This window comes from Bos mutus, unplaced genomic scaffold (assembly GCF_027580195.1).
Source record: "Bos mutus isolate GX-2022 unplaced genomic scaffold, NWIPB_WYAK_1.1 CTG212, whole genome shotgun sequence".
In the NCBI taxonomy this organism is placed as follows: domain Eukaryota; kingdom Metazoa; phylum Chordata; class Mammalia; order Artiodactyla; family Bovidae; genus Bos; species Bos mutus.
The window spans coordinates 38568-63078 of NW_027219576.1; the positions used below are offsets into that span (position 1 = coordinate 38568).

At 42.9% G+C, this 24511-nt stretch overlaps 1 protein-coding gene across 1 annotated transcript in view; it reads right to left on the reverse strand.

Annotated features, from left to right (window-relative positions):
• Positions 1 to 228: 228 nt before the first annotated feature.
• LOC102282730 (histone-lysine N-methyltransferase PRDM7) overlaps positions 229 to 24511 on the reverse strand; it is a 62442-nt gene continuing 38159 nt past the window's right edge. Inside the window, exons 3-12 of the mRNA XM_070366798.1 lie at positions 23461 to 23657; positions 21638 to 21761; positions 21224 to 21331; positions 16797 to 16846; positions 5626 to 5782; positions 4687 to 4788; positions 4202 to 4473; positions 3212 to 3279; positions 1936 to 2088; positions 229 to 313 (exon numbers count right to left, since the gene is read on the reverse strand). Coding sequence (XP_070222899.1) covers positions 229 to 313; positions 1936 to 2088; positions 3212 to 3279; positions 4202 to 4473; positions 4687 to 4788; positions 5626 to 5782; positions 16797 to 16846; positions 21224 to 21331; positions 21638 to 21761; positions 23461 to 23657 — 1316 coding nt within the window. The remainder of the gene's footprint in view (positions 314 to 1935; positions 2089 to 3211; positions 3280 to 4201; positions 4474 to 4686; positions 4789 to 5625; positions 5783 to 16796; positions 16847 to 21223; positions 21332 to 21637; positions 21762 to 23460; positions 23658 to 24511) is intronic.

The following is a 24511-nucleotide window of genomic DNA, read 5'->3' on the forward strand; positions in this document are numbered from 1 at the left end:
CTGGAGCCCGGCCCTCACTCCTCCTTTCCTCTCAGCTCCAAGCACTTGACTGTGTTGGGGACAAGGGGTCCCTCTGAGCTTTCTTCCTGAGTCAGACCAGGCTTTCAGCATGTAACGTGCTCTGCTCTTGAAAGGCTTACCACCACATTGTGAAACGTGCCCTTTCAAAAACAGTGGGGGGACAGAGATCCTGCCTGCATGGGTCCTGCCAGCACTGTTACCCAGATCTCAGCTTTTCTCGGAAGGGGGAATGGAATAGATGATGACAGACATGGCAGAGATGGTGGTCCCCAGGAAGGCAGGGATGGTGAACCTGAGTAACAAATGCCCAAGGGGACCAGGAACTCTGAGTGCACCCCCTCTTCAACCTCCCCAGCCATAAATCAGGGACATTACCTGAGGTCCCACACATGAAGTGGTTGGGTAGCCCCCTGTGAAGTCCTTAGACTTGAACCAAGCTTCTTCTGGACAGTAGGGACGCCACTGGCTACCATCCAGCTAAGCTGGGTAGTGTCTGTCACCTACTCACCTGGACCCACACTCCTGAGGGTGGAGACTCACTGACTTCGATCCATTTGGCTTCAAAGGGTGGCTCTTTCCATGGGGTCTTTCTTTGATGGGTATTGTCTTGAGGACGCCAATCACCAAGGTGTGTCCTGCTTACTTTAATTATCCCCTGGTGAGTCATGTGCTCTAAAAAGCTTTATATGCCTGTTTATACCACTAACCGCTGGGCAAACACTCTCCTTAAGACAGGGACATTAAGAAGATGGGTGACTGCAGCCTTGTGGTCACTCTTACCTGTCACAGACCTCTCAGAGGCTGTCCATTGGGTGAATGCAGAATAATGGTTGCTTTGGTGTGTCATAGACCTCTCAGAGGCCATGTTCAGGGTGAATGCAGGCTCATTTATTTCATTGACTCTTAGTCCATTTAACATGCACTAGGAAGCCCTGGTTAAAAATACATCTCCAGCCAGACTCCTCACACCCTCACTTCCATGCATCTTCAGCCAGCCCACTCTCCCCTCATGTCTGGCAATGAACTGACCTCTGAGGGGACTCCCCACTGCTGTCTCTTCCCAAAAATGAACCGAATCATCATCTTGGCACAAAGAATATACCGCTTGCAGCTGAAAGCCGCATGGTTGTTCTGTGTCATCCAGGAAGACCCCTGGGGCCTGCACATGGACACAGGTGCTGAGGCTTTGGTGTTCTGTCCAGCCTCCTTCCTCTCCCTCTGTGTTTCCTCCCAGGACCACTGGCATCGCCTCTCTTCCCGGCCCAGGGGCTGCAATACTGGCTGCTCCCCTGCGTGAAATCCTTTCCCAGAGGTGTTATCTCTGCAGAGATTCTGCTACACCATCCTGCTCCACACCCCACCCCCTGCTCACTCTAATCTGAGGCACTTTTCCTGCACCAGTTTTGCTTAGAGCACCAGCCCCTGTCTAGTATGAATCCAGTGCTGCCCCAAGGCAGTGGTTCTGTCTGTTTCAGTGCATGGGGCCCTAACTGGCACAGAATATGAACTCACATGACAACAACCTGAAACAGTAACTGAATGCAAATCACTGTACACATGTCACTTAGAAATGTGGAGTAAATGAGGGAGAAACAGGTAAAGGTGAGAGTGCTGGTAGGTGCTAGAAAACTTGCTTTTAGCTTCTAAGACTTTCAGCAGAAGGTGATGGTACAGGTTTTTTGCATGAAGTATTGAAAATTAGAACTAACATTTTAATATAAATATTTTTCATAACAGTCATGAAATGAATCAAATTTTGAGGAATTTTAATTGTGACTTGACTGACTTTACACCAGATTGTACTATGGTTCAGAATCGGACCTGGGAAGCTCCCCAGAATGGGGTGGGGTGCTGGAAGAGGGGTGACCCTCTACTCCCCCGGCTGCAAACATGCTCTTCCCCCTGCTTTCACACTTGATGCCAAGTTTCTCGCCATACTCATCCCCATACCAGACCAGCAGCTCACAGCCAGGCCTGACCACCTGGCAGGTTCTGTAGAAGATCTGCCCATGATACTGGAAGGCCACCAGGTTCTGCTCCTCATAGTGTCGGGCACAGTTCACATACCTGGGGTTGAGGCCAAGAAAGGGAAAGAAACCACAGGTGATGAGTCCCCTCTACTGTCAGACCATGCCCAGCTCCTTGCCTTCAGGCTGAGGCCACCATGGCTCCCACTGCCCCTCATGGGGACTGTCTGTTCACACCTTTGACCATGGCATGTGAATTCCTATTTCCAGATCCTATTTCTCATCCTCTTCCTAGCTGGAATGCTTTCCTCTCCTTACCTAATTAGCCATTGTACAGAGCCCAGTTCCAGACTTGTTTCCACCTGGACTGTCTGTAAGACTGGTAACCTCCAGCTCCTCTAAACTCTGAATTAAGTTCTCTTTCATTTCACAGGACTTGGTGCTCTTAGGCTAGCATGCATCCCTCAGCACTCACCCCAACCTGCCTTTTCTCCCGAGGCTTTTCTCCAATCTCCCCATGTGTATCCAGGGTCCTATTCACTTGCCCACCCCCTCCCATGGAAACTTGTAGAGTGCTCTGACATAGCTTGAGACACACCACAGTAATAGTTTATTCACTTTCTCTCTGCATTGATGAAAGGAGAGGCCCTCAGAGAGGGGGCATGCTCATGGCCATTCTGCCCCACATTCCTCCCCAGGCCTCAGGGCCCACTTCTCACTGGAACCCAGCCTAGGGAGGTTGTTGCCCACGTGGACTCAAGGTTTCCCATTTTAGGTTATCCTGGCACTGTGCAGTTATTCAAAAATAGAAAAATTAAGGTTACTATTTGTAAAATCAACTGGCTCATGTCTGTCTTCAGCATCTTCTCCAAAAGGACATGGGTTGTGTGATCTGCTTCAGTAATGAAGTTCACTGTCTAAACTGGGGCATAAGGTGCTTGGTAAGTGTCAATTAAGTGAATTAAAGTGTCCCTGGTGAATCTAGACTCCTCAAGTTGTTTTCAAGTACCTCAGTTTTGTTGAGCATATAGACTTATATTTTGAGGGCACATGCTATATTTTTCTTCTTTTCTTTCTAACATATTTTGAAATGAAAGAGCATGATATGGAGGGAAAAGAGGAAAGAAGATGTAAAAGCTATTGAGGGAGACGGGTTGAGAAGGAAAGGGGTGTGGGCTTCAGGGAGGAGTGGAGTCTACAAACTGCAGACTCATTGCACTCACCTCATCCAGTTGGCCACAGACGTGTCCTTTCCATCCACATACTCGTAGCTGTTTCTCCCTTTGGTGATCTGAATGTCAGAAAAGAGATACAAGCTTTCATCTTTATTTATTTTTTTGGTGGAAGTAATAGAATAAATTATTCCCTCTGCTGTCATTCTGCTCTTCAGCCTGCATGGATTCAGCTTCCAGTCAGACCACATGGTAAGCTCCTTAATCATAATTTTAAGTCTGAGTCTATTGGCACATTGAAGGCAAGGGCTCCACAAGGAAGGAGTCACTTCTGTATGCCTGTACTGCTGTCTCTCACCTCTCCTCTGATCTTTAGCTAGAAGTCCTGTGTGCCTGTACCACTGTCTCCCACATTCCTCTGATCTTTATATAGAAGTCCTGTGTTTATGTAGTCCAGTAGTCATGTATGGATGTGAGTTGGACTATACAGAAAGATGAGTACTGAAGAATCCATGCTTTTGAACTGTGGTGTTGGAGAAGACTCTTGAGAATCCCTTGGACTGCAATGAGATCCAACCAGTCCATCCTAAAGGTGATCAGTCCTGGGTGTTCATTGGAAAGACTGATGTTGAAGCTGAAACTCCAATACTTTGGCCACCTAATGCGAAGAGCTGACTCATTTGAAAAGACCCTGATGCTGGGAAAGATTGAGGGCAGGAGGAGAAGGGAACTGCAGAGGATGAGATTGTTGGATTACATCACTGACTCAACAGACATGGGTTTGGGTAGATTTTGGCAGTTGGTGATGGACAGGGAGGGCTGGTGTGCTGCGGATCATGGGGTCGCAGAGTCAGACACGACTAGCGGTTGAACTGAACTGAATCTGTGTTCATGCCCAGTGCACACAGTACACAGGGCTGACTGTGTCATTGCCGACCATGTCATCACCATCTGCATCCTTTAATGTAGATATGAAGTACCCCTCCCAACACACACAAGCGATTAGTGGCCAGAGGACATAGAAAGAGGGTTATTTCTCACCAGCCAGGAGTATCCACTGTTGATGGCCTCTTTATCATCTGTGATTTGGCCCTCGTAGGGGCCAAAGTGCAGGCCCAGAGGCAGATGAGACGCCTCGTTCCACACTCCAAGCCCAGCCTCAGGGATGCCTGACAGTTTGATACTTAACCCAGGGGGCAAAGTGAGGACTGAGCGGTTGGCATGCCCCTTTTCCACTGCAGAGTCCTTTACAAAGGTTGGGGGCCCGTGGGCATCACAGCTGTCAATGAAGAAGTTCTGACACTCCTGACAATCTGGAGGTGAGAGCAACAGGGATGAGGGGAGGTATAGTGATGTTGGTGGTCGTAAAGACCTTCAGAAAGAACTGGGGAACTCATGGCATTTGGCCTTGATCCTGTACCCCAAGACATAGAGGAAGGGGATGATAGGAGAACCAAATGGTGAAGTGAAGTTATTGGATCAAGGCCTCATAACCCCTTCATGAATGGGCCAGCGGGGTCACTCACAGAGGTAGTCATCATCCTGGGGCTCGCTGACCTCTTGGTACACATGGCCCTTTCTTTCTCGCAGACTGTACCTCTTCATGTCAGTCTCCTTTCTTCTGAGTTCTAAGATGGAGAACAGAAGCTAAGCAAGGATGGTGGGGTCTGGAGAGTTAGTCACTGTTTTATCAGAAAAAACAGTGATCTGTGAGATCTCATACTTGTCAGCTATACACTTTGTCAAAACTTTTTCTTTCCATTTATTTTTCAAACTTTTACTTTTGTATTTTATTGTTTTCATGTTACATTATTTATTTATTGGCCACGCTGCATGGCCTGTGGGATCTTAGTTCCATGACTAGGAATGGAACCCACACTTCCTGAAGTGGAAGCATGGAGTCTTAACCACTTAACCACTAGAAAGTCCCTTCTCTATACTTTGTTTGTTCTGCCTTTATCTAGTAGTTCAGGATACTGAGATTCCACAGATGCCCAGTTCAGTGTTATCTTCCTGCACTTCCTGTTAGTAGGTTTTACTTCCCAACCTTCTTACTTAGGAAATGGTTCACTGACACATCTATTCAGAAAATAAATGTTAAGGGCACATGACACATAAGGCATTGAGCAGAGGTCTGGGCATAAACACTAATAAAGCATGGTCCCTATTATCACAGCTGGATTTATTGAACCACTTGTATGTGTCAGCAGTATTGCATTTAATGTAATGCTTTCAAACACTGTATGAGTTATGTATCCTTATCTTCACTTTACAGATGAACAATCAGGACCTCAGAAAATGTATAAGATTTTCCTCAGGTCCCAGTGCTAACTTCATGTCTCAGATCAGTCCACCTTAAACCCATGTCTACCCAAAGTCCACACCACACACCTACGCCATACTTTTTACCTTTTCTACAGGAATTAGAGGAACCAATTAGAGCAACTCTCCAAGTTTTCTCTTACCGACTTTTTGTCTGGAGTGCTGTTCAAGGGTCCTTGTTTCTCGGGGAGGGTTCGCTGGTTTCTGAGCCCACTTGGAGCCACTTGTATTCAGCAATTTTGCTGCTCCTTGCAATTTCTTCAAACTGGACACCTTACTTAATGGTCCCCTGGACTTTCCCTTAGATGTGAGTAAAAGAGAATATGTATTTCTTTAGTTCTTTAGGACTGTATGAAGTGTTTTCACATGCATGACTTTAGTTAATACTTTTAAAATTATTGGAAATACCTGATGGAGGGGAAGTCTGAACACTGGAATGTAAAACAAGGACCTAAGTGGGTAATGAATCAAAACTATAATTCATATCTTAAGGTTATTCCCCTTCAACATTCTGCATAAAGGTAAGAGCAAGGCAGGGAGAATAGTTGGAGGTCAGGGAAAGAAGAGGGTAAGGGCTCATAAGGAAATCCGTGGTTTTTCTATTAATTAGTGGATGTTTGATGGTTGAGGAAGGATGAAAAATTACAGAGGGGACAAAACACATCTGGAAAGTATGGTGACAAAGCAGTGAGATTGAGAAGAGAAAAACGACTGGCAGAAGGACATTTAGACAATAAAGAAAATGAGCTGAACGTTGCAGGTTGCTATGTCCTACAATGTTCGAATTAAAGTAGCTGGACTCATCAATTCTGCTTGAAGAAGGCTGTACGACTAGCTGGTTCTCCTCAATTTCCTGATGCATAAATAGGTATACATTCTAATTCTCAATGTTACAGTGGACATGAAATTTAATAATATTCAACAAATCGTTGTGTGAGCTATTTAATACAGTATGAATGTCAGCATACACCCTTGCCATCAATATATTCCCTCAACTGCCTCTATAATTGAAGTCTAGCTCACAAATACTATCTTCAGCATTCCTTGAATTCTTATTCCTAGATGAAAACTTAAATGTGGAGTCACTCATTCACAAAACATTCAGGAGGCCCTCAGGGGCTTTGAGCTGAGCCTGGACTTCTGAGAATTAAGGGGTATGGGCTAGGCTCTCAAAGCTGACAACACAGGGGCAGGCTAAACAAATGATTCCATACAGGATAGTTGCCTAATCAGAGCTCAGAGGAAGGGCTTGTTACTTCCTCCTACAAGAATAAGCATTTGAAATCATGTGCAGATGATGAGTTTCTACTCAAAAGCAAGTAACCTATGTGAAGTCCTTCAGTTACCTTTTTTTTTTTTTTTTTTGGCCACTGACTTAGCAGTTCATTTATCACTGTTATTTTTGTTTTCTTTACAATATTGTATTGGTTTTGACATACATTGACATGAATCTGCCACGGGTGTAGATATGGTCCCAAACCTGAACACCCCCCTCCCACCTCCCTCCCCATCACATCTCTCTGGGTCATACCAGTGCACCAGTCCCGGAACCCTGTCTCATGCATCAAACCTGGATTGATGATTCGTTTCACATATGATAATATACATGTTTCAATGCCATTCTCCCACCCTCGCCCTCTCCCACAGAGTCCAAAAGACTGTTCTATACATCTGTGTCTCTTTTGCTGTCTTGCATACAGGGTTATTGTTAACATCTTTCTAAATTCCATATATATGTGTTATTATACTGTATTGGTGTTTTTCGTTCTGGCTTACTTCACTCTGTATAATAGGCTCCACTTTCATCCACCTCATTAGAACTGATTCAAATGTATTCTTTTTAATGGCTGAGTAATACTCCATTGTGTATATGTACCACGGCTTTCTTGTCCATTCATCTGGTGATGGACATCTAGGTTGCTTCCATGTCCTGGCTATAATAAACAGTGCTGCAATGAACATTGGGGTACACGTGTCTCTTTCAATTCTGGTTTCCTCGGTGTGTATGCCCAGCGGTGGGATAGCTGGGTCATATGGCAGTTCTGTTTCTAGTTTTTTAAGGAATCTCCACACTGTTCTCCATAGGGGCTGTACTAGTTTGCATTCCCACCAACAGTGTAAGAGGGTTCCCTTTTCTCCACACCCTCTCTAGCATTTATTGCTTGTAGACTTTTGGATAGCAGCCAATCTGACTGGCAATAATGGTACCACAAGGTGGTCTTAATTTGCATTTCTCTGATAATGAGTGATGTTGAGCATCTTTTCATGTGTTTGTTAGCCATCTGTATGTCTTCTTTGGAGAAATTTTTATTTTGTTCTTTGCCCATTTTTTGATTGGGTCATTTATTTTTCTGGAATTGAGCTGCAGGAGTTGCTTGCATATTTGGGAGATTAATTCTTTGTCAGTTGCTTCATTTGCTATTATTTTCTCCCATCCTGAAGGTTGTCTTTTCACTTTGCTTATAGTTTCCTTTGTTGAGCAGAGTTTTCAATTTTAACTAGGTCCCATTTGTTTATTTTTGCTTTTATTTCCAATATTCTGGGAGGTGGGTCATAGAGGATCCTGCTGTGATGTATGTTGGAGAGTATTTTGCCTATGTTCTCCTCTAGGAGTTTTATAGTTTCTGGTCTTACATTTAGATCTTTAATCCATTTTGAGTTTATTTTTGTGTATGGTGTTAGAAAGTGTTCTAGTTTCATTCTTTTACAAGTGGTTGACCAGTTTTCCCAGCACCACTTGTTAAAGAGATTGTCTTTAATCCATTGTATATTCTTGCCTCCTTTGTCAAAGATAAGGTGTCCATAGGTGCGTGTATTTATCTCTGGGCTTTCTATTTTGTTCCATTGATCAATATTTCTGTCTTTGTGCCAGTACTTCCTCAAGACTCAAGACTTCCTCCAGGGAGCATCTGTACAGCCCTCTGTCCGTCAGAAACTCAGCCATATACCAGAACCCCAAGGACGGCCCTTCTAGCTCCTTCTCCCATCTGATGGCTCCTCCTCTGGCCTCCAGTTCCCGGCAAAAAAAAAAAAAAAAAAAAAGATGACTGTGGTTTTGTAGTAGAGCCTGAAGTCAGGCAGGTTGATTCCTCCAGTTCCCTTTCTCAATTTTGCTTTGGCTGTTCGAGGTTCTTTGTATTTCCATACAAATTGTGAAATTATTTGTTCTAGCTCTGTGAAAAATACCGTTGGTAGCTTGATAGGGATTGCATTGAACCTATAGATTGCTTTGGGTAGTATACTCATTTTCACTATACTGATCCGTCCAATCCATTAACAAGGTATATTTCTCCATCTACTTGTGTACTCTTTGACTCATTTCACTAGTGTTTTATAGTTTTCTATATATAGGTCTTTAGTTTCTTTAGGTAGATATATTCCTAAGTATTTTATTCTTTTCGTTGCAATGGTGAATGGAATTGTTTCCTTACTTTCTGTTTCTATTTTCTCATTGCTAGTGTAAACAAAGGTAAGGGACTTCTGTGTGTTGATTTTATATCCTGCAACTTTACTATAGTCATTGATTAGCTCTATTAATTTTCTGGTGGAGTCTTTAGGGTTTCCTATGTAGAGGATCATGTCATCTGCAAACAGTCAGAGTTTTACTTCTTCTTTTCCAATCTGGATTCCTTTTATTTCCTTTTCTGCTTTGATTGTTGTGGCCAAAACTTCCAAAACTCTTTTGAGTAGTAGTGGTGAAAGTGGGCACCCTTGTCTTGTTCCTGACTTTAGGGGAAATGCTTTCAATTTTTCACCATTGAGGATAATGTTTGCTGTGGGTTTGTCATATAAAGCTTTTATTATGTTGAGGTATGTTCCTTCTCTTCCTGATTTCTGGAGGGTTTTTTTTTTATCATAAATGGATGTTGAATTTTGTCAAAGGCTTTCTCTGCATCTATTGAGATAAACATATGGTTTTTATTTGTCAGTTTGTTAATGTGATATATTACCTTGATTGATTTGTGGGTATTGAAGAATCCTTGCATCCCTGGGATAAAGCCCACTTGGTCATGATGTATGATATTTTTAATGTGTTGTTGGATTCTGTTTGGTAGAATTTTGTTAAGGACTTTTCCATCTATGTTCATCAGTGATATTGGCTTGTAGTTTTCTTTTTTTGTGGCATCTCTGTCTAGTTTGGGTATTAGGGTGGTGGTGAGCTCATAGAGTGAGTTTGAAAGTTTACCATTCTCTGCAATTTTCTGGAAGAGTTTGAGTAGGATAGGTGTTAGCTCTTCTCTAAATATTTTGGTAGAATTCAGCTGTGAAGCCATCTGGTCCTGGGCTTTTGTTTGCTGGAAGATTTCTGATTACTGTTTCAATTTCCATGCTTGTGATGTACCCATCATCATGTTAAGATTTTCTATTTCTTCCTGGTTCAGTTTTGGGAAGTTCTACTTTTCTAAGCATTTGTCCATTTCTTCCAAGTTGTCCATTTTATTGGCATATAGTTGCCAATAAATATTAGTCTCCTATGATCCTTTGTATTTCTGTGTTGTCTGTTGTGATCTCTCCATTTTCATTTCTAATTTTATGGATTTGATTTTTCTCCCTTTGTTTCTTGATGAGTCTGGCTAACGGTTTGTCAATTTTATTTATCTTCTCAAAGAACCAGCTTTTGGCTTTGTTGATTTTTGCTATGGTCTCTTTTGTTCCTTTTGCATTTATTTCTGCCCTAATTTTTAAGATTTCTTTCCTTCTACTAACCCTGGGGTTCTTCATTTCTTCCTTTTCTAGTTGCTTTAGGTGCAGAGTTAGGTTGTTTATTTGACTTTTTTCTTGTTTCTTGAGGTATGCCCATATTGCTATGAACCTTCCCCTTAGCACTGCTTTTACAGTGTCCCACAGGTTTTGGGTTGTTATGTTTTCACTTTAATTCATTTCTATGCATGTTTTGATTTCTTCTGTGATTTGCTGGTTATTCAGCAGCGTGTTGTTTAGCCTCCATATGTTGGAATTTTTAAATCGTTTTTCTCCTGTAATTGAGATCTAATCTTACTGCACTGTGGTAAGAAAAGATGGTTGGAATGATTTCAGGCTTTTTTAATTTACTAAGGCTAGATTTATGGCCCAGGATGTGATCCATCTTCGAGAAGATTCCATGTACACTTAAGAAAAAGGTGAAATTCATTGTTTGGGAGTGAAATGTCCTATAGATATCAATTAGGTCTAACTGGTCCATTGTCTCATTTAAAGTTTGTGTTTCCTTGCTAATTTCCTGTTTAGTTGATCTATCCATAGGTGTGAGTGGGGTATTAAAAGTCTCCCACTATTATTGTGTTATTGTTAATTCCCCCTTTTATACTTGTTAGCATTTGTCTTACATATTGCAGTGCTCCTATGTTGGGTGCATATATATTTATAATTGTTATATCTTCTTCTTGGATTGATCCTTTGATCATTATGTAGTGTCCTTCTTTGTGTCTCTTCACAGCCTTTGTTTTAAAGTCTGTTTTATCTGATATGAGTATTGCTACTCCTGTTTCTTTTGATCTCTATTTGCCTGGGATATATTATTCCAGCCCTTCACTTTCAGCCTATATGTGTCCCTTGTTTCGAGGTGGGTCTCTCGCTGACAACATATATAGGGGTATTGTTTCTGTATCTATTCAGCCAGTCTTTGTCTTTTGGTTGGGGCATTCAACCCATTTACATTGAAGGTAATTATTGATAAGTATGATCCCATTGCAATTTACTTTATTGTTTTGGGTTTGAGTTTATACACCCTTTTTGTGTTTCCTGTTTGGAGAAGATCCTTTAGCATTTGTTGAAGAGCTGGTTTGGTGGTGCTGAATTCTCTCAGCTTTTGCTTGTCTGTAAAGCTTTTGATTTGTCCTTCATATTTGAATGACATCCTTGCTGGGTACAGTAATCTGGGCAGTAGGTTATTTTCTTTCATCACTTTAAGTATGTCCTGCCATTCCCTCCTGGCCTGAAGAGTTTCTGTTGAAAGATCAGCTGTTATCCTTATGGGAATCCCCTTGTGTGTTATTTGTTGTTTTTCCGTTGCTGCTTTTAATATTTGTTCTTTGTGTTTGATCTTTGTTAATTTGATTAATATGTGTCTTGGAGTGTTTTGCCTTGGGTTTATCCTGTTTGGGACTCTCTGGGTTTCTTGGACTCGGGTGACTATTTCCTTCCCCATTTTAGGGAAGTTTTCAACTATTATCTCCTCAAATATTTTCTCATAGTCTTTCTTTTTATCTTCTTCTTCTGGAACTTCTGTGATTCGAATGTTGGGGTGTTTAACATTATCCCAGAGGTCTCTGAGGTTGTCCTCATTTCTTTTAATTGGTTTTTCTTTTTTCCTCTCTGATTAACTTATTTCTACCATTCTATCTTCTACCTCACTTATCCTATCTTCTGCCTCCGTTATTCTACTGTTGGTTCTCTACAGAGTGTTTTTGGTCTCACTTATTGCATTATACATTATATACTGACTCTTTTTTATTTCTCCTAGGTCCTTGTTAAACCTTTCTTGCATCTTCTCAAATCTTTCCTCCAGGCTATTTATCTGCAACTCCATTTTATTTTCAAGATTTTGGATCATTTTCACTATCATTATTTGGAATTCTTTATCAGGTAGATTCCCTATATCTTCCTCTTTTGCTTGGTTTGGTGGGCATTTATCCTGTTCCTTTACCTGCTTGGCATTTCTATGCCTTTTCATCCTGTTTGTATCGTTGTGTTTGGGCTGGCCTTTCCCTATTCTGGCAGTTTGTGGTTCCTCTTTATTGTGGTGGTTCCTTGCTGTTGGTGGGGTTGAATGGTAGGCTTGTCAATGTTTCCTGGCTAGGGAAGCTTTTGTCGGTATTCTGGTGGGTGGAGCTGGATTTCTTCTCTCTGGAGTGCAATGAAGTGTCCAGTAATGAGTTTTGAGCTGTCAGTGGGTTTGTTGTGACTTTGGACAGCCTGTATATTGAAGTTGAGGGCTATGCTCCTGTGTTGCTGGAGAATTTGCATGGTATGTCTTGCTCTGGAACTTCTTAGCCCTTGGGTGGTGCTTGGTTTCAGTGTTGGTATGGAGGCATTTGATGAGCTCCTATCAATTAATGTTCCCCGAAGTCAGGAGTTCTCTGGTGTTCTTAGGATTTGGACTTAAGCCTCCTGTCTCTGGTTTTCAGTCTTATTCTTACAGTAGCCTCAATTCTCCATCTATACTACACTGATGATAAAACATCTAGGTTAAAGATGAAAAGTTTCTCCACAGTGCAAAACACTGAGAGAGGTACACAGGGTTACATGGAGAAGAGAAGAGGGAAGAGGGAGATACAGGTGAACAGGAGGAGAAGGGGGGGAATCAAAAGGGGAGAGAGTGAGCTAGCCAGTAATCTCCTTATGTGCTCTCCACAGTCTGGATCCCTCAGAGATGTTCACAGTGTTACAAAGAGAAGAGAAGATGGAGGAAGTATACAGAGGTAGCCAGCAGGATAAAAGGGGGAATCAAAAGGAGAGAGACAGATCTAGCCAGTAATCAGTTTCCAAAGTGTTCTTCACAGCTCAGAATACACAAAGAGATTCACAGAGTTGGGTAGAGAAGAGAAAGGGGAGGGAGGAATTAGAGGCAACCTGGTGGAGAAAAAGGAGAGTCCAAAGAGGGAGAGAGCATTCAAGCCAGTAATCTTGCTCCCAAGTAAAAACAGGTACTGAAGATTGTGTTCTTTAGTTACAAAATTGATAACAAATACCAAAAAGCAAAGATTAAAAATCTAGTGTAGAGGTTAGATTCTCAAAAAAAAAAAAAATATATATATATATACACCTGAAGTTTGCTTTTAAAATAGTTTTTTTTTTTTGCAAAGTAATAGTAGGTTATAAAAATGAAAATTAAAGGAGTAATAGAGGTCTTAAATATTAAAAAAATTTAAAAATGGATAGTAGTAAAAATATATCTAGGACTTTCTCCACTGTTGTTGTGGACAGTGTGTGGTCAGTTCATTTTCAGATAGTTCCTTGATCTGGCTTGTACTTCACAAGATCTATAGGACCCTTCCTACGTTCAGTTCAGTTCAGTCGCTCAGTTGTGTCTGACTCTTTGCGACCCCATGAATTGCAGCATGCCAGACCTCCCTGTCCATCACCAACTCCCGGAGTTCACTCAGACTTATGTCCATTGAGTCGGTGATGCCATCCAGCCATCTCGACCTCTGTCGTCCCCATTCTCCTCCTGCCCCCAATCCCTCCCAGCATCAGAGGGATTTTTCAATAAGTCAACTTTTCCAATAAGTCAACTCTTCTCACGAGGTGGCCAAAGTACTGGAGTTTCAACTTTAGCATCATTCCTTCCAAAGAACACCCAGGACTGATCTCCTTTAGAATGGACTTGTTGGATCTCCTTGCAGTCTAAGGGACTCTCAAGAGTCTTCTCCAACACCACAGTTCAAAAGCATCAGTTCTTTGGTGCTCAGCTTTCTTCACAGTCCAACTCTCACATCCATACATGACTACTGGAAAAACCATAGCCTTGACTAGATGGACCTTTGTTCGCAAAGCAATGTCTCTGCTTTTGAAGATGTTATCTAGGTTGGTCATAACTTTCCTTCCAAGGAGTAAGTGTCTTTTAATTTCATGGCTGCAATCACCATCTGCAGTGATTTTGGAGCCCCAAAAAATAAAGTCTGACACTGTTTCCACTGTTTCCCCATCTATTTGCCATGAAGTGATGGGACCAGATGCCATGATTTTAGTTTTCTGAATGCTGAGCTTTAAGCCAACTTTTTCACTCTCCTCTTTCACTTTCATCAAGAGGCTTTTAGTTCCTCTTCACTTTCTGCCATAAGGGTGGTGCTATCTGCATATCTGAGGTTATTGACATTTCTCCTGGCAATCTTGATTCCAGCTTGTGCTTCTTCCAGCCCAGCGTTTTTCATGATATACTCTGCATATAAGTTAAATAAGCAGGGTGACAATATACAGCCTTGATGTACTTCTTTTCCTATTTGGAACGAGTCTGTTGTTTCATGTCCAGTTCTAACTGTTGCTTCCTGACCTGTATATAGGTTTCTCAAGAGGCAGGTCAGGTGGTCTGGTATTCCCATCTCTTGTAGTTGGTGCTAACTACAGGGTTTTAATCTATTGCACCTGTTACTTCCAAGGAGGTTCCCTATGTTTCAGCTTCTTCTGTTTGCTGGTCTCTTCAGTGTCTAATTTCCGCCCTGACACAAGGGGGTGGTGGTGATCACTTTTTTAGGCTCATTTGTTCAGTCATTCTGTGGGGATGGAGGAACACTGCCAACAAATATCACTGGAGTGTGCTTGCAGTGGCTCGGCCACACTGGGTTTGCCCATGCTCATGGCGTGTGTGCTTTCCCTGTATACACTGCTTAGGCTCTGGGTTGCTTTGCTGGGAACTGTCTGAGGCAGGCCCTAAGTTGTATGCACTTCTCAGGTCTAAACCACTCAGGTTCAGGTTCTTGGGTACTCCACAGAGGCACAGACTTGATTGGGCCTGTGTTTTGTGCTCTTCCCAGGTCTGGGCAGCTCAGGTGAGCAGGTGCTTGGTAGGCGCGGTTGCCCCCAGGTGGGGGCTGCAACTTATTGCCTCCCCCATCCCAGCTGCTTGGTTTTCTGGGTGTACAACGGGCATGCCTTCCAGGTGTGCTGTGCATCTCTTCTGGGGCGCTGATCTCTGCCTGCAACCCTCCCGGCAGATGTTGACCGACCAGAATCCCAAGAAGTCTTGGTTAGCAACAAAGCCTGCTTGCAGTTTGGTAGAGGATGCCTCTCTGGGGCCGCTATTGACCTTTTCTGGCTCTGGCTGCCCCCGCCTGCCTGTCTCCAAGGGGGGATGGGCTGGTCCGCAGCCGGCTACCTCTGCTCAGTCCTTTGTTCTGTGAGCAGGCCTGGTTGTGTCTTAGGTTAGGGCTTTTCGTGGGATAGCTATCCCACAGTCTGGGTTGCTATCTCAGGTTAGTTCCCTCAGATTGCCTTTGGGGCATTCAGGCCTGGTCCTTACCCTAAGCAATGCAGCCTATACCTCCCTGTCTGGCCCCCGTTTGGTAGTGGCGGGTGCAAGTGTCTGCACTGCTTCTCGGCTGAGAGTTGTCGTTAGGCACATAATCTGTGGGTTTTAATTATTTATTTATTTTTCCTCCTTATGTTGCCCTCTGAGGTTCCAAGGCTTGCCACTGACTCGCCAGTGAGAGTGTTTCCTGGTGTTTGGAAACTTCTCTCTTTTTTAAGACTCCCTTCCCAGGATGGATCTCTGTCCCTACCTCTTTTGTCTCTCTTTTTATCTTTTATATTTTTTCCTACCTCCTTTTGAAGACAATGGGCTACCTTTCTGGGTGCCTGCATTCAGAAGTTGTTTTGTGGAATTTACTCAGCATTCAAATGTTCTTTCGATGTATTTGTGGGGGAGAAAGTGGTCTCCCTGTCCTACTCCTCCACCATCTTAGGACTGCATCCTACAGTTATTTTCTTACTTATTGTTTTTGAGTCTTAAACCTGAGGTTTGTCATGGCTGCGAGTTGCTTCCTCTTATTAGAGTGGGAGGCTCTGAGGTAGGGATCATGTCGCTTTCTTCATCTTGGACTGTCCATTCTACAAACTGCTCAACATATCCTTAAGCTTCTTCATCTTGGACCATACACTCTACAAACTGTCCAACATGTCCTTAAGCGTCTTCATTTTGGACCGTCCACTCTACAAACTGCCCAACATGTCCTAAGGCTTCCCTTAGTCAGATGTCTTAGCATATCCCTCACTCAGTTCGGTTCAGTCGCTCAGTTGTGTCCGACTCTTTGCGACCCCATGAACCGCAGCACGCCAGGTCTCCCTGTCCATCACCAACTCCCAGAGTCCACCCTCACTAGCACAGCACAAAAGAACTGAGTTTTAAAACATCTCTCAGGTGAATGATATAAAGATGTATGAATTAGATGTATGAATAAACTTTATTGACCTATGAATGTTTTAACCAGTTTGTAAGGGGTTTAGAGAAGGTGCTTTGGATTAGATTGTGTTACCATTGATATGTAATCAAACATTTTTTTAAACCTCAGTTCCTTGATCTATAATGATGATAGCTATATACCTACTTATAGGTACTGTAGGATTATTTTAAGGTTTAAGTAAGTTTATTCACATAAAAGGCTTAAAGTCTATAATATTGTGAAAATAATGTAACAAATAGAACAGCCTACTATTGTTGCTGTTCTTACTAACTATAAAGATGGTGATGATATCAGGCATTGTGCTAAAGTTTCAGGACAGGAAGGCAGCAGTCTCCAGGATCTCTGTTTTTTCCTATTCTCACCTGTGACTGGATCCATGAAGAGGATTTTTTTGTCAATAGGATTTAGGAAATACTCACCTTTTGGTGTTTTCTGTGCTCCATTCTGAAGGCCTTCCTAGAAGGTTTACCTAGAAAATGATGAGAAACAGTGTTTTGGTGGGTAAATATTTCCAATCTCTGGGCATTCTAATTAAGGACAAAGAATTCTGAGCCAGAGAGTGACAAGAACAAGGAATAGCAAAGGAGGAATGGAAACTGATTTCTGTATCATCAACTCCTATGCTTCCACTGGGATCATTACATAATTTTCTTAAAATTAAAAAAAGAAACTTCATTTGTGCTTCATCTGAGGTCCATAAAGTATATAATAAATTTACTAGCCTTTCATGACAAAAATATTCAACAAAGTAGAAATAGACAGAAGTGACTGCAATATAATAAAGGTCAATGTGAAAAGTCTGTCTCTAACATCATAGTCACCAGTGAAAAGCTGAAAACTTCTAAGATCAAGGGAAAAAGGCAAGGATGCCCATTCTCAACATTTCTATTCAATATAATATTAGAAGTCCTCGACAGGGCATTAGATTAGAAAAGGAAACCAAAAACTTCCATTTGGAAAGAAAGAAGTAAAATTATGTCTGTTCACAGATGACATGATTTTAAAAAATCTTTAAAATTCTACACACACAAAAAAACCTGCACAGAAAGTTGCACAGTACAGAATCAACATTCAAATACCTTTCCATGCATGAACAATCAACATTCCAGAAAGGGAAATTAAAAAAAAATCCTATTTATATTTTTAAAGCTGTAGTCAAGAGCTAATTTGAATTAAAAAAAAAATTTTATTTATTTATTTGTGCCAGGTCTTTGTTGTGGCATGTAGGATCTTGTTCCCTGCTATGGGACTGACCCCAAGTTCTCTGCATTGGGAGTGTAGAGTCTTAGCAAGTGGACCCCCAGAGAAGTCCCGATAATCTTATTTATAATAGTATCAAAAAGAATGAAATAATTGGGAGTAAACTTAAGGAGATGAAAGAATTATACATTGAAAATTACAAAGTATTGCTGAAAGGAATCTGACACAACTAAATAGAAAGGCATCTCACATTTATGGATTTGGAGACTTAATATTATTAAGCTGTTCATACTACCCAAAGCAATTTAAAGATTCAGTGTCCTATTAAAATCCCAATGGAATTTTTTTCAGATATAGAAAGTCCATCCTACAGTTAATACGGAATCTCAGAGGACCCCAAATAGACAAAATAATCTTAGAAAGAACAGAAAAACTGGAGGTCTCTGATTTCAGAACATATTACAAACGTACAGGAACCAAAAAGCGTAGTTTCAGCATAAAGTGCGTGCTTAGTCACTCAATTGTGTTGACTCTTTCCGACCTTTTGGACTGTAGCCCACAAGGCTCCTCTGTCTAGGGGATTTCTCAGGCAAGAATACTGGAGGGGATTGCCATTTCCTTCTTCAGGGGATCTTCTTAACTCATGGATTGAACCTGCATCTCCTGTGTCTCCTGCATTGAAGCAGATTCTTCACCTGCTGAGCCACTGAGGAAGCCCACTGGCATAAAGACAGAGGTACCAATCAATGGAACAGAATAGACAGCCACAAGTAAACGCTTGGATACATGGTCTAATGATCTTTATCAAGGGTGTCAAGACAACAGGGAAAGTTTAATCCCTGTAACAAATGGCCCTGGAGAAACAAAATATCCATATGCAAAATAATGAAGATCTTACATCACAAAGAAAAATCAACTCAGAATGGATTAAAGATCTAAATATAAGACTTGATAAGACTCTTAGAAGAAAACAAGGGTGAAGCTTCATGACATGAATCAGGAATGATTTCTTAGATATGATACCAAGTGCGCAAGTATTAGTAAAAGGTAAAAATAGACAAATGAGATTATGTTAATCTTAAAACCTCTGTGCAACAAAGGACACAAAGTGAAATGGATGAATAGAGTGAAACAAAGGAACAGAGTGAAAGACAAACTACAGGATGGTAGAAAATATTGTAAAATACGTATCTAATAAGGGGTTCATAAGTATACACCAATATGAAGGCTACTTATAAGCCAGGAAGAGAACCTGATTGACCATGATGGCACCCTGATATCACACTTCCATGCTCCAGCATTGGAAGAAAACAAACTTCTGTGGTTTAAGCCATGCAGTCTGTTTCATTATGGCAGCCTGAGCTGATGAACATGGTGGGAGAAGGCATTGAATAGACATTTCTCCAAAGAATATCCACAAATGCCAATAAACATATGAAAAGATGCTCAATATTACTAATCAATAGGGAAATACAAATTAAACCACAATGGAAATTATCTCATACCTTCTGTGATGGCCAATATGAATAAGAGGACAATAGCAAGTTTGGTAAGTATATGGAGAAATTAGAACACTTATACACTATTGTTGGAAATGTAAAATGTTGCAACCTTTACAGAAAACAGTATGGAGTTTCCTCAGAAAATTAGAACTGCTGTATGATCTAGTAATCCAACTACAGAGTATATTTCCATAAAAAATTGAAAGCGAGATCTTGAATAAATCTTGTGCACATCTATGGTCATCGCAGCATTATTCCCAGTTGGCAAGATGTGGAAGCAATCTAAATGTTCATTGGTGGATAAACAGATAAAGATTATATATATCATATATATTATATACCCATGCACACAATGGGATGTTTTGAAGCCTTAAAAAAGTATTTTATCATATGTGACCTCAGGGATAAGCCTTGATGATATTATGCTAAGTGAAATGAACCAATTAAAAAAAAGGCAAATATTGCATGATTCCACTTCTGTGAGGTACGTAAATTAATCAAATCCATGGAAACAGAAAATACAATTGTGGTTGCCAAGGACTATGAGGAGAAAGAATTGGAGAATTGTTGCTCAGTATGTGTAAAGCTTCAGTCATGCAAGATGAAAAAGTTCTACAGATTTGCTGTAGAGCAATGTGTACATAGTCAGCAATAGTGTACCATACACTCAGAAATTAAGAAGGTAAATAAAGATGTGTAGAGGTATGGTGAGAGAAGGCAATGGCACCCCACTCCAGTACTTTTGCCTGAAAAATCCCAAGGATGGAGGAGCGTGGTAGGCTGCAGTTCATATGGTTGCTAAGATTCGGACGTGACTGAGCGACTTCACTTTCACTTTTCATTTTCATGCATTGGAGAAGGAAATGGCAACCCACTCCAGTGTTTTTGCCTGGAGAATCCTAGGGACCTGGGAGCCTGGGGGGCTGCTGTCTATGGGGTTGCACAGAGTCAGACATGACTGAAGCAACTTAGCGGCAGCAGCAGAGGTATGGTGAACTATGGGGTATGTATTCCCTATGAAGAATCTCTCTTCATGTCAAAACCTTTGGTTTTCATTTCTCTTACACTAGTTTTCATAACCTAAGGGAACAGATGGTCTTCCCTGGTGGTAGAGTGGATGAGAATCTGCCTGCCGATGCAGAGGACACAGGTTTAGTCACTGGTCCAGGAAGATTTCATTTTCTGCAGGGCAACTAAGCCTGTGTGTCACAAACGACTGAGCCTGCATGTGCTCTGCCACGAGAAGTCAGTCACTGCAACCAGAGAAAGCCCCTGCACAGCAGCAAAGACCCAGTGCACCCAAAATTAAATAAATAATTTTTAAAAATCTGGGAGAACAGAAATCCATTGATGGAGAATCCTAGAATTATCAAAATTGTTTTCTCCAGTCTAGGCAGATTACCTCTTGTAAACTCTCTGAGCAGCAGAAGAGGAAGTGAGCTGCTCACTTTTATTTTATAGTGAGTGTACTTAATTTTTTATTTACCTGAGGCTGTTTCTGGTCAGTGAAATGTGGGAAAGATAAGGGAGAATATACAGTTATCTCAAACCCTTTCCCAGATTCAAAACAAAGAATTTGTTTCACCTTAGGGTAAGAAGAAGAAGGAAATGGCAACCCACTCCAGTGTTCTTGCCTGGAGAATCCCAGGGACAGAGGAGCCTGGTGGGCTTCAGTCTATGGGGTCGCACAGAGTCGGACACGACTGACGCGACTTAGCAGTAGCAGCAGGGTAAGACGATCATGTGGTGTTAGTTTTTTACACACAAATAATGTATCTTGACATAATATGTTAATCATTTGCTCTTCTAAGAGATTTACTCCAATAACCGAATTATTATGAGATTACTATTAGAAATCTCTTTGATGAATTTATAGCCTAAGGTATCTTTAATTGCCTTTCATTAAGAATGTTTAGCAAAAATAATTCTTTTTAAAAAGAATCATAAATTTTAAAGAAAAAGCTTTTGAGAATTACACTGGAAAACCTATACATTCATCTTCATTCAGGCTTATGTCAATATTCAGCCACAACCACTTCAGAATGCTGAAAATTATGTTTTCTTTGCTAATGGCTGAGATGCAGTTGAGACCTTAGCCCAGGCTGGTTTTGGGAAGACACCTCTACATTCTCCTGGCCCCTCACCTTGATGCTGTGGTGTCCATTCTTCATCAGAATCCTCAGTATCATCTCCCTGGGGTTTGATGACCTGCCTGCGGTGATGCATGAAAGCTGGTTGAGTGGCTCTTAAACCTGGAAAGAAGCAAAATATATGTTCTAAGAAGGAAGCACAAAGCACAAAAGCAATGGAAAGTATCACAAAGTCAGGGAAATCAGTAGGATGGGCTGGGAGAATGTAGAACAAGGCAAGAGGTGAGCTCTGCACTGCCAGGGTCAATCCCACTTTGGTAAAACAATAAAAATTTCCTCCAGGTTAGTCTCCACACAAAAGGGAACTGTGAGCAGATGAAGCCACCTGAGAGACAGCCAAGGAAACACTGAGGCTGAAGACCTGTTTCATGTTTCCCAGGCTCACAGGCACCCAGCAGTTCCTGTTACCTATAGCAATCAGCACTTCATAGTTCCTTTTCACATTCCTATATCCAGTTTTTTCCCATTCTCCCATCTCTGCCCATTCTTCCTTGGAGAAGTATATGGAAATGTCTTTGAAAGCATCTTTGGCCTAAGGAAAATAATAGATTTCATCAGGGTCTTACTAATATAAGTCAGACCTTAGAGCTGACGTCTCCTCCACCTTTTGTGCAGGGACTAGCCTGAAGCTACTGAATGGTCTCTGTGAGACAGGAACAAAGACTTTCCTTCCCGCCTGTGTGCTACTTAACTGAAAAAACATTGAGCATTTTCCTAACTCTCGCTGGACACAGAGCAGTTGATGATGCTAGTGTCCTGTTTTGTTCTGCTTCACACCACTGTCTCAGACAGGACCAGGCATTCCCATCCTGTGTACACTCACAGAGAAGTTCACTCAGCTGCCCAGTCAAGCAGTCTGTTGTCCTTTAGGGACCGGGGCTGTGTCCTTCCTATAGAGCTGGCTTAGAGCCCAGCTTTGCCAACTCTGCCTCTCACCGTGAGCTTCCACTCTGTTCTCCCAGCGTCTCCCTTAGTTCTCTCCTCTGGAGACCTGTTTTGGCTCATGGCCATGGGAATGCCTCAATGCCAAGGTGCCTATGGAAGGAGAAGATGCTGAGATAGCCCAGACCACTGTCCAGAGCCTGGTCTGTCTTCCTTGGGTGGAGTGTCTAGGGCAGGAAGGTGTAGGGAAAGTCAGAGTGAGGGTGTTGGTGGGGTGGACAGATCCTGTCCAGATATGACAGGCCACCCTAATGTGAACTAGATATGGTTTCTTTGGTTCCCCTACAATTCAGCCCCTCTGAGGAAAGGCACTGGGAGGGATGTGTCTGTGGGTGACATAGGGAATCTTGAGGAGACCTGGAAGCCCCTAACTGCTGGCCTGGGGTCAGGCTGAAATCAGGGCTCTGTTCCAGTGCAGGAGAGAGAATATTTCTCCAAGAAGGGTTTTGAGGATCTCCCCCTGGGGACTGAAAAATCTGGGCCAACATGGGTTCTATGTATAAGGGAAAAGTTGTTCAGCTTGAGGAGGAGATCTGGGACACAGGGGCTGAAGGAACTGGGATCCTCAGACAGAGGGGACTGGGGATCTTTTAGCTGATGTCAAATGCACAGGGTGAGAGAACTTGGGATCTTTGAGGCTGAGAAAATTGGAGGTTTCTTATTAAGGGGCTTTAAGTCTTTGACAGGCAGGACAGTGGGGGTCTTGAGGACGAAGAGTTTTAAGAGCTCCCAGGCTGAGGTATTCAGGGTCTCTGAGATTAAGGAAATTTGGTCTCTCTGTGGGTGCTATTTTCAGGGTGCCTCAAGCTGACAGGTGGAGAAGGCAATGGCACCCCATTCCAGTACTCTTGCCTGGAAAATCCCATGGACGGAGGAGCTTGGTAGGCTCCAGTCCATGGGGTCGCTAAAGTTGGACACGACTGAGCGACTGCACTTTCACTTTTCACTTGCATGCATTGGAGAAGGAAATGGCAACCCACTCCAGTATTCTTGCCTGGAGAATCCCAGGGACAGAGGAGCCTGGTGGGCTGCCATCTATGGGGTTGCACAGAGTCAGATACGACTGAAGCAACTTAGCAGCAGCAGCAGCAGGCTGAAGGGAACTGGGGTTACTCTAGGTATTTGAGAGTTGCAGCACTAGGGTATTCAGTGTTTCTGCCAGTGAAGGGACTTGGAGTCCCTGAAGCTGATGAATTGCAAGCTCTCAGGTTAGGACCCAGGTTCCTCAAAGCTGATGGGATTTGGGGCCTCTCACCCTGGAATTAGAAGCCGTCACTCTGAGGGTTTACGAAGGTTGCACAGCGTGCGTTCCGTTCAGTCTCCTCGCTGTTCTGCGGCACTTCCGACCCCGGCCCGTATCGCGATAACAGCTTAGCGGTTAATCCTCCCGCGCTGAGGCAAAATGAAGGGGGCGCAGCCGTCTTGTACGGTTCCAGGCACAAGCGACCAATCGGTGCCGCAAGTGAGGCAGTCCAGCCAATAGGCACTGGGAGGGTGCAGAGAGCGAAGGAGGCCCCACCCAAACACTGGGGAAATGGCTTCTCGGGGGCGTGTCAGTCAAGAAGCCTCCAGTGCGCAGGCACATCTTGGCCGATTTCTTTCCTTGTTTTCAGGCATGACCTCTTAGGCCTGGATCTTCCAGTGGGCGTGTTGTCTTCAGGCTGGATGTTTCCTTCCAGTGCCCTCAACTGTAATCACGACTCCACCAGACTGTAGTCATGCTCCCGGATTTTCTCCTAGGCCTATGTAATACCTGGTCAAATCTAGTTTGGGGAAGCACTCTATGTGGTGCTGCAGCTGCTAAGTCGCTTCAGCCGTGTCCAACTCTGTGCGACCCCATAGACGGCAGCCCACCAGGCTACTCCATCCCTGGGATTTTCCAGGCAGGAACACTGTAGCGGGTTGCCATTTCCTTCTCCAATGCATGAAAGTGAAAAGTGAAAGTGAAGTCGCTCAGTCGTGTCCGACTCTTAGCGACCCCATGGACCACAGCCCACCAGGCTCCCCCGTCCATGGGATTTTCCAGGCAAGAGTACTGGAGTGGGTCGCCATTGCCTTCTCCCTCTACGTGGTGCTGCTGCTGCTGCTAAGTCGCTTCAGTCGTGTCCGACTCTGTGCGACCCCATAGACGGCAGCCCACCAGGCTCCTCTGTCCCTGGAATTCTCCAGGCAAGAATACTGGAGGGGGTTGCCATTTCCTTCTCCAATGCATGAAAGTGAAAAGTGAAAATGAAGTCGCTCAGTCATGTCCAATTCTTAGCGACTCCATGGACTGCAGCCTACCAGGCTCCTCCGTCCATGGAATTTTCCAGGCAAGAGTACTGGAGTGGTGCCATTGCT